The sequence below is a fragment of the Indicator indicator genome, chromosome 19 (assembly GCF_027791375.1).
Source record: "Indicator indicator isolate 239-I01 chromosome 19, UM_Iind_1.1, whole genome shotgun sequence".
In the NCBI taxonomy this organism is placed as follows: Eukaryota; Metazoa; Chordata; class Aves; order Piciformes; family Indicatoridae; genus Indicator; species Indicator indicator.
The window spans coordinates 19,721,359-19,735,955 of NC_072028.1; the positions used below are offsets into that span (position 1 = coordinate 19,721,359).

The following is a 14,597-nucleotide window of genomic DNA, read 5'->3' on the forward strand; positions in this document are numbered from 1 at the left end:
GAAGGAGAGGATGTCATACAGAAGGACCTGGACAGGCTGGAGAAGTGGCTGAGGAGAATCTCATGAGGTTCAATAAGGCAAAGTGTAAGGTCCTGCACCTAGGTCACGGCAGTGCTAGGTATCAGTACAGGATGATGAGATTGAGAGCAGCCTTGCAAAGAAAAACTTGGTGGATGAGAAGCTGTGCAGGAGCCAGCAATGGGCACTGTCAGCACAGAAGGCCAAGGGCAGCCTGGGCTGCATCCAAAGCAGTGTGGCCAGAGATGACGAGAGAGGATCCTGCCCCTCTGCTCTGCTCTGGGGAGACCTCACCTGCAGTGCTGTGTCCAGCTCTAGGGCCTCCAACACAAGAAGGACATGGACCTGCTAGAGAGGGTCCAGAGGAGGCCACAAAGATGATCAGAGGGCTGGAGAACCTCTCCTATAGAGCTTGGGAGAGTTGGGGCTGTTCAGCTAAAGAAGAGAAGGCTCCAGGGAGACCTTAGAGCTGCATTTCAGTATCTGAAGGGGACCTACAGGAAAGCTGGGGAGGAACTGTTTAGGAGGACCTGTGGTGATAGGATGAGGTGTATGGGTTTGAAACTGGAGCAGGGGAGATTTAGGTTAGACACTAGCAGGAAGCTCTTCACAATAAGGGTGGTGAGACACTGGAACAGGTTGCCCAGGGATGTGGTGGAGGCTCCATCCCTGGAGACATTCAAAATCAGACTCAATGTGGCCCTGGGCAGCCTGCTCTAGCTGGAGGTGTCCCTGCTGACAAGATGCCCTTTCAGAGTCCCTTCAAACCCAATGCATTCTTGTGAAGCTGTGACCAGAGACAAATAAATATGTCCAAATTCTACTCCTGCAAGTGGTGAAACAGAAAGGATGACCTGAGGTGCTGGATGGACATGGCACTGAGCACAAGTCTGTATCAAAACCAGTGCAGATGGCACAAAGCCTCTGATAAGGAAGCCACCTCTCAGATAAGAATCTCAGCAGTCTAGTCTTGGTAACCTCTAAGAAATTAATGTTGCCAAGACAAGATTCATGCTGGCTGGTGCTAAGGCAACATCAAAATTAAAAGAATGAGCTAGTGCAGAGATCTTGCTGTGGCCTGGGAAACCTTCTGGTGGTCTTTCAGTACTTAAATGGGTCTGTAAGAAAGATGGGAACAGACTTTTTGAGCAGGGCCTGTTGTGACAGGACAAGGGGTGATGGTTTGAACTAAAAGAGGCAGATTTAGACTGGACAGAAGGAAAAATTTAATTCAGATTAGACAGAAGGAAGACATTTTTTATGAGGGTGGTGAGACACTGGCACAGATTGCCCAGAGAGGTGGTAGATGCCCTACCCCTGGACCCATTCCAGGTCAGCTTGTTTGGGGCTCTGAGCAACCTGCTCTGGTTGCAGATGTCCCTGCTGACTGCAGGGGGTTTGGACTAGGTGAGCTTGAGTGCTACCATGAGGTGCCACTACCAGAACCTGGACAGAAAGAGCCCTCCACTTAGTAAGTGCTGAGTACTGAAATCAAGGAAGCTACTCACAGTTGCCCAGTCCAACAGGGTATACTTAAAACATGTAAGAAAAGCCAAAAATTGTCCAAGATATTGGACAATTTAGCATGAGAAAAGGTTAAACAGCCTGGAATTCTTTTGCTGGGAAGGAACATCAGAAGGGGGAGAGAAGAAAGGTCTGTCAAATCACCAGTGGTATGAAGAAGAGTAAAGGGGGAAGGACTCTTTGCAGTTTTTCAGCATAAATGTATGAGATGATTGTGTCCAGCTCTGGGCTCCCCAGTTCAAGAGAGACAGGGAACTGCTAGAGAGAGTCCAGCAGAGGCTACAAAGATGCTGAGGGGCCTGGAGCATCTCTGTGAGGGGGAAAGGCTGAGAGCCCTGGGGCTGTTGAGCCTGGAGAAGGCTGAAAGGAGATCTGATCAGTGCTTACAAGTACCTTAAGGGTGGGTGTGGATTAAAAAATGGCCAGGCTCTTTCCAAGGGAGTCCAGTGACAGGATGAAGGGCACTGGGTATAAACTGGAACCCAAGAAGTTCCACCTCAACATAAGGAGAGACTTTACTGTGAGGGTGCAGGAGTCCTGGAACAGGCTGCCCAGAGAGGTTGTGGAGTTTCCTTTTCTGGAGGCTTTCAAGACACATTCCTGTGTGACCTGCCCTGGGTGATGCTGCTGTGGCAGGAAGGTTGGACTGGAATGATCTCCAAAGATCCTATGCTGGGATTCTGTGATAAGCCAGAATGTTACCAGACAGAAGATCCAGAACACCTTAAAGAGCTTTTTTGTGGACACAAAGCTGAGTGAAGTGTGGAATTTGCTGCCTCTGGATCCTGCAGAGGCCAAAGCATAAATGAGCTCAGCAAACACTCAGACAACTTTCCAGAGTCCACCTGAAGCTATCAAACACAACAGGTTTCTGCCATTGAGTGCACCCTCAGCAAGTTTGCTGATGACACCAAGCTGTGTGGTGCAGCAGACAGGCTGGAGGGAAGGGATCCATCCAGAGGGACCTTGACAGGATGGAGAGGTAGGCACAAGCCAACCTCATGAGGTTCAACAAGACCAAATGTAAGGTCCTGCAGCTGCGTTGAGGCAATCCCAAGCACAAATCCAGGCTGGGCAGGGACTGGCTGGAGAGCAGCCCTGAGGAGAGGGACTTGGGGGTGCTGGGGGATGAGAAACTCAACAGGAGCCAGCAGTGAGCACTTGCAGCCCAGAGATCCAAGCAGAGCCTGGGCTGCAGCAGCAGAAGTGTGGCCAGCAGGGCCAGGGAGGGGATTCTCCCTCTCTACACCGCTCTGGTGAGACCACAGCTGGAGCTCTGTGCCCAGATCTGGAGGTGCTGGGACATGTCCAGAGAAGGGCCACGAGGATGAGCAGAGGGCTGGAGCTGCTCTGCTCTGAGGACAGCCTGAGAGAGTTGGGGCTGTTCAGTCTGGAGAAGAGAAGGCTCTGAGGAGACCTTCTTGTGGCCTTCCAGGATCTGAAGGGGGCTACAAGAAAGCTGGGGAGGGGCTTTTTAGGATGTCAGAGAGTGATAGGTCTAGGGGGAATGGAAAAAAAATAGAAATGGGTAAATTCAGATTGGATGTTAGGAAGAAATTCTTTCCCAGGAGGGTGGTGAGAGACTGGCACAGGTTGCCCAGGGAGGTGGTGGAAGCCTCATGCCTGGAGGTTTTTGCAGCCAGGCTGGATGTGGCTGTAAGCTGTGGTGTGAAGTGTCCCTGGCCATGGCAGGGGGCTTGGAACTGGATGATCCTTGAGGTCCCTTCCAACCCTAACAATTGCATGATTCTATGATAATCCTCAGCTCAGGAATGGTCTCCAACACCAGGTGCTGCAAGCAAGGTTAAGAGACCCTTTTTCCTGCATATTCTCTCCAAAATTCTGCTCACCAGCAGCACAGCAGCCTGCATGGATCCAGAGCCTGGCTGAAGACCACACACTCACGCTGACTGAGCTGCTCCTTTGTTAATGAGCAGACACAACACCTCCCAGTTCCGTGGTTGAGCTCAGTGATCTTGAAGGTCTTTTCCAACCAGAACAATTCTGGAAGCAGCTGGGCCCCAACCTGCAACCCAAAACATGCACACAACTGCGTGGTGCAGCAGTAATAAGAGGACACTTGGACACTGCAGCACTCCCTGATAAGCCCAGCCCCTGCTGGTATGAGGCTGATAAGCCCTTCTGCCAAGGCAAGATAAGAGACACCACCACTGAGACCTCACCTCTTAGAGACCCTGGCAGAACTTCAGTACCCTTCCACTGGGTCATCACCAATCTGGCCCTGCATATTCTTGTGTTTCAGGCCAAGAAAACAGACAGATTAAATAACTGAACTCTGCTGTGACCAGCTTCATGCTCTCCTACCATCAGCTGACTCTCTTCTTCCCTCCTCACTAATTCCAAGCATGGATTCAAGATTCAAGAGAAGAAAAACCTTACAGGCTGCTGATTAGCTGTACTAAGGATGTTCTAACTAACACAACTGCCTTAGAATTCTATCTTGAAGATAACCACATCCTCAGGCAGAGCACAAGAACCCACCACAACATCAAACCCACAAACACACTGCAGAGGCTCCATCAGTGCCCCAGACAAGTGCTGCTCATCTCAGCTGAGGCACAGCTCCCCACAAACATCAGCAAACCCCACCAGTTTGCCTTGGGGAAAGGATGTAAGGCCTTATCCCTTTTGGGGAGAAATGAAACAGAAAAGACAAGCCCCAAGGAAGAGGCTGAGCTGCACAGTTACTCTTTCATTCACACTCTCCATCTCTCTAGCAGCCCTGACCCTTCTTGCAATGCTCATGAAGCACAACCATTCTTTCTTCCACAGGCTGCCATGTGAGGTCAGCATATCTCACTGGCTTTCTCCTCTCATTCTCTTCTTCTGGCACAATTTTTTTTTTTTTTTTTTGCTGGTTTAAACTCTGATGAGAGCAAGGCATGCAGATCTGGCAACCCGTCTTAAACAGGAGAGGGCTTGTTCGTCTTTAGAGTCTCTTCCTTGGGGGAAACTAAAAGAGCCACCATGTGCCAAGATAACCCCAAGTAAGGGGTGAAAAGCAAAGCAGGACATGCATGAAGTAAGTCTCACCTCTGCTGCCATGAAAGCCAGTGTGTGCATGCCATGGGTGTAGCCAATAACCCCACAGATGCCTGCTAGGCCACAGCAGGACAGGAGCATGGCTATGAGCAGGGCCAGGACTCTGATGTGGCTGCTCCTGGGGGTGGTTGGAGAAAAGGAGAGCTGCAACACAAACACATAAATACATCACAGGTGTAAAGGAGGACTTCATCCACCCTGACTTCCTGGTAAGTCCTTCTGCCAAGCCAAGGACTTATCAGGAAGCCACCTCACCAAACAAGTCCTCCTGCAGGAAAATCTTTTGCTTTCCAGAATAACCCAAGCCACCATGCAATGTAGTAATAAATGATGCAGAATCAAGCTAAAACCACACATCACCCCAAAATCTTGTTTGTCCTAGTGTCACTTAGAAACATATTCTTCCCTGAAAGGGTTCCCAAACACTGGAAGGGGCTTCCCAGGCAGGTGGCTGAATCCCCATCCCTGGAGGTCTTTAGAAGAGGCAGAGATGTGGGTGGTGCTGAGGTTTAGCAGCAAACTTGGTAGAGTTAGAGAATGGTTGGACTGGATGATCTTAAAGACCTTTTCCAACTGAAGTGATTCTATGATTTTTTTTTTTAAAGCCAAAAGGGACCATTTTAGTTATCTGACCTAATGTTTTGACCACTTGGGCAAGAAAATCACAGGCACCTTCTCACACAGCAGCTTCTGCCTCACATCCACAGCATCTTCTCAGCACAAATGTGCTTTTTAGACAGACATTTCACCTTAATACACACTCTTGGAGCACTCAGAGTAACTGCTCTGACAGCTTTTCACCTTACAGCTGATCTGATTTGTCCAGCTTTACCTTCCAGCCTCTAGTTATTCCAGTGTCATTTTCCTCTGGAAGAGAGAGACACCTCCTCCAAAAATTTAACTTGAAGCTAGAGCCTACTGGGCAGAGTCTACTCCAAACAGCTGTTTCATTCAGCAGCAGGCACAGTACAACCATCCTCTAAACTACCTCCCAAGTAGGCTATACCTAGGCAAATCCAAAAGGCAAAGTATTTAGGTGGTCTAACTCCTTGTTTTCAGGGCAAGAAAGGGAAGAACACAGAACAAGGACAGAAGGAGTTGCCCAAAGCTTCACTCAGGTCTGACTGATGAAGCCAACTCCCACATTTTGTTTTCAAATGGGTTCCTTCTTCCTTGTTTCTGCCCTGTTCAGTTCCACACATTCCTGTTTGCAAGGCAGCTCACACAAGCACCATTTGTCCAAGTAAAGAATTAAGGATACATGCTTGGAATGCAGAAGGAATAGAACAAGGATTTCTTCCCATGGGAGCTTTGTTCTTTCACAGCTTTCTGAACAACAATAAAATTACCAGATGCCTGCCCTGCTCAGTTCTGTCTCCACCACCCTAGTTTCAAGCTCAGGGCTTAGCTGACTGTGAATTAACAGACTTTACTGGATAGCAATAAAAATAAATCACAAAGCACAGAGCTACCAGAAGGAAATTCATGGATTCAATTCAGATCCAACTTTTACTCCAGGGCAGGGGAGCTGAGAAAAACACACAACCACTATAGATGTTTAAAGGGCAGGATTTACTGTTCAAATTCCAGCTCCTTCTTCCTTGCCAAGCCTTCAGTTTCTGCATCTCCACTGAATTTATTCCTGGTATTAACAGAAACTGGGACACAGCTTACAGAAGAAGTTGTGCTGTATATTCTCAAGCCATTGGCAGTCAACATTTGTCAGATGAAAATGAGCTAGAATCTGAGCACAGAATCCACCAAAAAGAGACTTCATGGACCAATCCTGAAAGGCACCAATCTAAAGGATGTTCTGCTATCAAGCTTTCTTCACTGAGGAGATCTATGAGGACATCTCAGAGTTATGTAACAGTAATTACAGGGCACACAGAAGGAGCAATTTATCAAGGATAAGAAGTATCTTCAGCTCCATTTGTCTCATGGGAAAGCTAAAGAAGGAAAGCAAGAATATGAGGCTGGGAGGTGTACATGTGCAGCACCACAGGGTGAGGAAATGGTCTGAATGATCTCTTTGTAACTTCTCCTGAGCCACTGCCTGAACCAGAAACAGAATTTGCATGTCCCAAGAGCCAGCCCTTCATCCAAACTCACATATTCAAAGCGATCCTTGCAGAGGTGAACCATGAGATGAAGAAACACGAGTCCAGAGAACCAGAGGCACCACATCACCACTTCTTCCACTGTCTGCACATTCAGCACACCAAAAATGAAGATGAACTTGTAAAAAATGAAATTCCAGAATTTGTCCTTGAGATGCTGTAAAGGAAAGAAAGACGTTTGGTTAATGTGCGAAAGCACTGAAAATTCACATGCAGAGGAGAGAAAAAGAGAAAAGGAAAAAAAAAAAAAAAACAGAAATGCAAGTAGAAATATGACAATAGACTGGCCAAAGCTTGCTGATTAGTATTTGTGACCCTTACTGGATTACTAAGGGTCTTTAGAATCTAGCCAGCCTTTTGTACCACCACAGCAAAACTGCAACTCAGTGCACGACACAGCATCCTGCTGTCCTGGTTTGAGCTAAGCCAGACTTAACTCTGGTCAGGGATTTGACTTCCCAGCTCAGTCTCTGCTCTGCTTCTTTCTGAAGTTCAGGACAGGTTCTCACAGCCAGTGGCTGCTTCTGTGTTGTGGTTTAAGGATTGACTGGTGGGCAGGTGGAAACCCAACCCTGGTGGGAGTCCCTGGGTCATGGCATTCCCTCCCCTTTCCTGCCCATTCTCTGTGTAAGGGGGCAGGAAGGTTCCAGTGGACTCTCTTCCCTTTTGCCTTGCTGCCTGGTGAGGGGCTGTTTGCTGGCTGGGAGCTGCTGCCACATGTTCAGGCCTGCTTCCATGTGTTGTGGAGGAATCCACTGCCATCCCAGATTGGGTTTTGTATGTGCCTATATGTATCCCTCCCCTCAATCTCTCTGTACATCTCTTTTCCCTAAATACTTTTTATTACTTGTTAAAATTGCTTTCTTGACTTCCAATTCTGTGCAAGTTCTTTTGTTTACCCCTTACTTCCCCTGCTTATGTCCTTCTCTCCCCTCAGGAAAATAAAAGGGGTAATCTAAATTCTGTCCTGTGGAGTTTTTGCCCTGAAAACCTTAAATGGTGACATTCTAGCAGTGAGAACACTGATGGGGAGAGTTAATGGCAAGGGCTGGGCTGCAGAAGGGCTCTGGCTTATCTTTGCTCCTGTGCAGACCAAGGGCACTGCCACATTTTGTGCCCCACACTGGGGTGAAGTAAGTCAGAGGTGGCACCTGTGGGGAGGAGTGGACAGGACAGGTGCCCCTCAACTGACCAACAAGGGATTGTATCCCATGGATGGCATCTTCAGGAGAAAGCTGAGGGAGCACCAGAGTCAAGCCTCTTCACTGGCCAGTGTCTCAGGAGGACTCTGTCCCTTCTGTCTTCCACCCTGATCCAGCTGTTCAAGGATCCAGCTCCAGAACCCAGCTCCTGAATCCTGCTCCTATCTGCTGCCAAGTCCAGCCTGGGACTTGCCCAGTGCCTGCCCCCAGAATCAGTGGTGACAGTGGTGATGTCACTGCCATCAGGGGTTGGGCTCCATATTGGGTTGTATCTACTTGTACCTATTTCATTTTATCATTCCCATCCCAGCTGGCTCAGTTTCTTTCCCAGCCCATCAGTCTCCCTCTGCTGTTCCCTTTCTCTTCCCTTTAGGAAGGCAAAGGGCTTCACAGACAGCATCTGATGCTTATCCAGTGGTCAGCCCTGAACTTTGACATCTGCCATACTTCTCAAACAGTGCTTAGCACAAACCCAGTGTAATCTCACTTTGATTCCTCACACCCAAGCAACAAAGATACCAAGCTGCAAACACAAAGTCCCCTTTGCAAACAAATTGCTACAGAAAACCTGCCCAAACAGCCTAGAACCTTGCTTCCAGAAACCTGCCAGAAAGTAGAGATGATTAAGAGAAGATGTGACAAAGTTTGCTCTGAAAAAGCACAACGCCTAAAGTGGAGAGTGAGATGGATGAGCAATGAAAAAAACAAAACCATCCCACACAGGCACAGTATGGAAGAAACAATGTGATGGTCTTGAGCAGCAGAGAGCAAGGCAGCTTGTTGGGGGTAGGGAAAAAAATGATAAACCAAAACGTTTTGTTAAAGAACATGATGAAATCACCAGGAGCTGAGTTAAGACAGGCCCAGAATTCCTTCATGATGCTGCCACTTTTGGCTCACAAATATTAACAACCAGCTTGCCTGTACATGAGGCCTGAAGCTTACTCCCACTGCCCAAGCACAAACGGATCCACGCCGTTCCTGCTTTTCACTCCAGTTTTGAAGAGGGTAGAGAACATCCTGGAAATTATCACTGATTAAAATTCCCCATCCTTATAGTCAAAATCCAGCCCAAAGCAGTTTGAAGGGACCTTGGTTTAACTATGCTTCACTTGGAGGCTCTACAGGGTGTGAATCAGAAATACAAGCAGCTTTGAGACACAGCTGGTTATTAATGAAGCTTTATGTGCCTCAGCTCTGCACATCAAAAAAATTATCATGGCCTGATTTCTCTTCAAGAACTGCATTTACACTTTCTCAATACATGAACACCCTTCACTGCTATCACATTTACAGAGAGCATCTTAAGCATTTGCCTTTTTTCTTCCTCAAAAAAACAAATACACAGATACTGTTCAAATTGCTGCTGCTGCTGCTTTTATCTTCTGCACAGTCCTGGTTTTAAAAAGCTTTAAAGTTTTTTAAAGATTCCTTTGCTGAATTTTTAACAATCACAGAACTACAGAATGGTAGGGGTTGGAAGGGACCTCTGGAGATCATCCAGCCCAACCCCCTTGCCAAGTCAGCATCACCTAAAAAAGGTCACACTGGAACACATCCAGATGGGTTTTGAGCACCTCCAGAGATGGAGACTCTACTACCTCTCTGGGCAGCCTGTTTCAGTGCTCCAACACCCTCAGAGTAAAGTTCCTCCTAGTGTTTAAATGGAGCTTTCTGTGTTCAAGTTTGTGCCCACTACCTCTTGTCCTGTCACTGGGCACCACTGAAAAAGGCCTGGCACCATCCTCTTGACACCCACCTCTAAGTATGGATAAGCATTGATCAGATCCTCCCCAGTCTTCTCTCTCCAGGTGAAAAAGCCCCAAGTCCCTCAGCCTTTCTTCATAACAGAGATGTTCCAGTGCCTTCTCATCTTTGTAGCCCTGGCTGTACTCCCTCCCTGTCCTTCTTGAACTGGGGAGCCCTGAACTGGATGCAGTTCTTCAGATGAGGCCTCTCCAGGGCAGAGAAGAGGAGGAGAACCTCACTCCACCTGAAATACTCTCAGGATCATGAAGTCCAACCCAGAACCCTACTCCACAAGGGTCACCCCTAAACCATATCCCCAAGCACCACATCCAAACCACCTTTAAACACTGCCAGGGTTGGTAACTCCACCACCTCCCTGGGCAGCTCATTCCAATGCCTGACTACTCTTTCTGTGAGAAAATTTTTCCTAATGTCCAGTCTAAACCTACCCAGTGGCAACTTGAGGCCACTCCCTGTTGTTCTATCACTAATTATCCATGAGAAGAGACCAGCACCAACCTCTCCACAACCTCTTTTAGGCAATTGTAGACAGCAATGAGGTCTCCCCTCAGCCTCCTCTTTTTCAAACTAACCATCCCCAGCTCCTTTAGTTGCTCTTCATCAAACTTATTCTCTAAGCCCTTCCCCAGCTTTGTTGCCCTCCTCTGCCCTGGCTCCAGCACCTCCACATCTCTCTTGTACTGAGGTGCCCAAAACTGAACACAATACTCGAGGTGTGGCCACACCAGAGCTGAATACCAGGGGACAATCCCCTCCCTGCTCCTGCTAGACACAGAATTTCTAATCCAAGCCAAGATGCCAGTAGCTTATGAATTTGAGTGTTTTGTATTTCTGTATATATTTGTGAATAGTATTTCCATTTAAACTTTCCAATTCTGTGGTGCATTTCTATTTTACTCCTTTGGGGGAGGGGAGGGGGTGTAAAATAGATTTCTGTCTGCTCAACCCAAGATAGGCAGATAAATCATCCATACAACATACAAGGATGGAAAACACTTCCCCAGTAGCTCAGGCATAAAACAAGGTGCAGGAAGTTTGCTGGAGCTCATAGCTAACTATGAAACACAGTGGAGAAATGCCCCCAAGTGGGACTGAATGGAGAAGAACACACACAAGTATTCTGAAATGAGGTGCACTTCTAAAGTCATCTAGATAAAGTTCAGTGAGGAAAGAAAGATCTTCAAGCTGACCACAAAATACAATAGGAACAGTGAAAAAGAGAAGTTCCCTTCTGAGATAACTGGAAGCTTGTGGTTGTGGCTATATTAGCTGAGCAAATGTTATCATTTCACTTCATGTTATTCCAAAATTGACTTTTCTTGTGTACTTGCAGCAATTCCATCCAGAAAAGCACAGCAGCCCCATACCAAGAAATGATGGAACAGGACAACGTAGCCAGCAGGTTGCGGGAGGTGACCCTCCCCCTTGTACTCCACTATGCTGAAACCCCAACCTGGAGTACTGCATTCAGTTCTGGAGACCCTGGTACAGGAAGGATCTGGAGGTCCTGGAAGGTGTCCAGAAAAGGGACATGAGGATGAGCAGAGGGCTGGAGCTCCTCTTCTATGGAGACAGACTGAGAGAGTTGGGGTCGCTCAGTGTGGAGAAGAGAAGGCTCTGAGGAGACCTTGTTGTGGCCTTCCAGGATCTGAAGGGGACTACAAGAAAGATGGGGAGGGACTTCTGAGGGTGTCAGGGAGTGATAGGACTAGGGAAAATGCAGCAAAACTAGAAGTGAGTAGATTCAGATTGGATGTTAGGAAGAAATTCTTCCCCAGGAGGGTGGTGAGAGCCTGGCAGAGGTTGCCCAGGGAGGTGGTGGAAGCCTCATCCCTGGAGGTTTTTGCAGCCAGGCTGGAGGTGGCTGTGAGCAACCTGCTGTGGTGTGAGGTGTCCCTGTGCATGGCAGGGGGGTTGGAACTAGATGAATCCTTGAGGTCCTTCCAACCCTAACAGTTGTATGGTTCTATGACAACGCTCAAGGCAAGGCGTCACTGTCTTACCTGCCGCTCAATGACGCGCAGAGGACCAAACACCATGCACTGGATGAGCTTAGCCACCAGCATCAGGAAGCAGCAGGCAGTGTTCACCAGCACCTGGAAAGAAAGCAAGCAGTCAGCAACAAATACTTTTGCCCTATTTAGCAGAGGGGCCAGGGAGAGGAGGAGAATGAAGGGGTCTAACAAAACCTCCCATTGTTCACAGAACGCTAGTAATTGCCTTCTTTTTTTTGGTGAAATCTAACCCTGGTCTCTTCCAAGCCATCTACAGTAGCTGGTAAGTCACTTGAATTTTTTGGTCTGGAAATACAGTTTGATACACCAAGTAGATCCCAACAAACCAACCTAGCTCTTCACAGATGCTCACTCTTGTTTAACCTACGTAGGGTGGACAAGAAACCTCCAGTTTGGGTCTGGTTGTTACAGGAAGAGGATTCAGACACTGTCTCCAAACACGCTGATTAGCATTCAGCCCTGTGGAAGAACTGCTCAAATGCTTCAAGGCAAACTGCTTTAAAGCAAAGGAGCAGGGAGCAGAGTACAGAGACCTGAGAAAACTGCTTCTCATATCTGACAGAACACTTGCAATTAACTTTTGACCTACATGGAGCACTAAAAAGGGGAGGTGGGAATGGTGAAGCAGCCTCACGCTGTGGTTTCTAAAGCACATACAATAAACTCTTCCAGAGCTTTTAATTTAAGGTCCAGAGACTGAATTTCAACAGGCTGCATGTATTTGGTATGCCAAATATCAGCTTCTCGGCCAAGCAAGCACCTTGGAAAGCAGATGTGCAATCACCTTTGACAGGCATATGAAAAGCTCAACAGCAAGAGCTCAGGTAGACTTTTGATATCCTCAGCTTGAGCCTTTATTTCAGCTACAAAAACAAACGAGCCAAGATTCACATACTATTGCCAAGTTTAGGTTTAAAGAGCTACAGCAAATGCCTCCTTTTTTTTTTTCTTTTTTTTTTTTGTCTTAAATGGTGGGAGGGCTTCCTCTCATCTGCGTGACTTGAAATGTTATTTTTTTAAAAGAAGGAGCAGGTAAAGTGTGGACTTGAACCCCTGACAGCCTCCTGAAAAGCTTCCTAGCAGAGCAGGACGGGCAGCGCTTCGAGCAGCGCAGCTGCAGCACCCACCAGGTACCCAAGAGCTGCACTCAAACACCCCACGGCGAGAGGGGCGTCCTCAGGGACATGTACAAGCCTCTCGCTGAACTTTCGGGTCTCTTGGGTTTACCTCAACCTCACCACCCCGGACGTGAAAGGCGGACAGCGACCGCGGCAGCGGCCCGGGGAGGGCAGGGGAGCACCCCCGGGCCAGAGCGGGCAGCCGGCCCGCGGAGCCGCCTCTCTTCCCTCGGCTCTCCGGGAACCGTTTTCAAACAATAACGACCTTCCGCTCCCTCCGAAGCCCGGCAGGGAGCCGGGGGAGGCCCGGCCGCCTTCTCTCCGCCACCCTCGGCGGCGGGCACAGGCCGCGCAGAGCGCCCCGACACCGCCGCAGGCCGCGCCGCTCCGCCAGGCCCGCAGGCCCCGCCGCCAGCCTCACCCCACCCGGCCCGGCCACCCGGAGCTCACCCAGACGCAGAGGCTGTCGGAGAGCAGGTAGTAGGCGAGGTCTATGGCCCGCGGCCCGCCGTGGCGCGGGGTCTCGGCTGGCTCGGTGCCTTCCGCCGCACCGTCCGGCTGGGCAGTGCCGGGGGCCTGGCTGAGGGCACAGTAGGCGCTGAGGCCGGTGCCCAGCAGGGCCAGGGCGCTGAGCGCCGTGTAGGTGCGGAGGCTGGGCCAAGGGAAGCGCTCCAGGAACAGCAGCGGCATGGCGGAGCACTCGCCGCGGCCTCCGCCCGCCGCGCTGCCCCGGCTCCTGCGGCCTAAGCGCCCGCCCCGCCGCCGCCGCCGCCCCTCCCCGAGGCTGGCCCAGCGAACGGCCCCAACCCCCCCCACACCCGGCCCCGCTGAGTCACGGCCGGGGCGGTGCTTCCACCCGGGCCCCGACGCGTGCTGGGCCCCTCCGCCCACCCCGGCCCGGCCCCGAGCGCCTCAGCCTGCTCGCTGCCGGCCAGCCTCCGCGCAGGCAAAGGCGGGAGAGAAGGGAAGTCTGAGGGGTTCTCCTTCGGCAGACCCCAGAGCCACTGCAGGAGGCAGGCAGCGGGCACTGCACTCCAGCCCTTCCACAGGCAGCTTAACGTGCACTTCGAACAAAACTTCTTTCAGTTCCAACTGCCGTGCAGGGATGGAGGAGGAAGTTGCTTGTGCTTGGTGGCATCTGCCTTCCAAACCTTCACCCTCTCTTCCTCATAAAAAATCCCTACACTCCCCTCCTAACTTTACTTGCTCCACCTGGTAGTTGTCCACAAATCCATCTATTTTGCTAACTGTATGGTCCTAGGGGTGGGAAGCATAGACAAAGTGAACAGCCCAACCACTATAGTTTCTAGTATTTCTAGCATTTCTTCCAGTAGTTCCAGAAAAGAAGGTTTCAGGGAGAACTTAGGTGACCTCCCCCAGAAAGGGAGTCTAGCAGAAAGCTAGGGAGGGACTTTATCAGGCACTGTTATGACAGGGAAATGGGTGATGGGGGGGTTAAACTGTAAGAGGGTAGATTTAGATTTGATGTAAGAAAGAAATTCTTCACCGTGAGAGTGCTGAGATACTGGCCCAGGTTGCCCAAAGAGGTGGTAGATGCCCCATCTCTCCCCCATCAGGCAGGTCAGCTTGTTTGGGGCCCTGAGCAACCTGCTCGAGTTGCAGATGTCCCTGCTGACTGCAGGGAGGTTGGACTAGATGAGCATTAAAGACCCTTCCAACCCAAACCATTCCATTATTCTGTGATCCCTGATTTCCAGTATCAATCCCATACTGCACAGCTTCCATCTGACTGGAGCACCAAGTTGG

At 49.6% G+C, this 14,597-nt stretch overlaps 1 protein-coding gene across 1 annotated transcript in view; it reads right to left on the reverse strand.

Annotated features, from left to right (window-relative positions):
• AMFR (autocrine motility factor receptor) overlaps positions 1–13,520 on the reverse strand; it is a 49,517-nt gene extending 35,997 nt beyond the window's left edge. Inside the window, exons 1-4 of the mRNA XM_054389607.1 lie at positions 13,281–13,520; positions 11,701–11,793; positions 6,718–6,882; positions 4,597–4,749 (exon numbers count right to left, since the gene is read on the reverse strand). Coding sequence (XP_054245582.1) covers positions 4,597–4,749; positions 6,718–6,882; positions 11,701–11,793; positions 13,281–13,520 — 651 coding nt within the window. The remainder of the gene's footprint in view (positions 1–4,596; positions 4,750–6,717; positions 6,883–11,700; positions 11,794–13,280) is intronic.
• Positions 13,521–14,597: the final 1,077 nt, after the last annotated feature.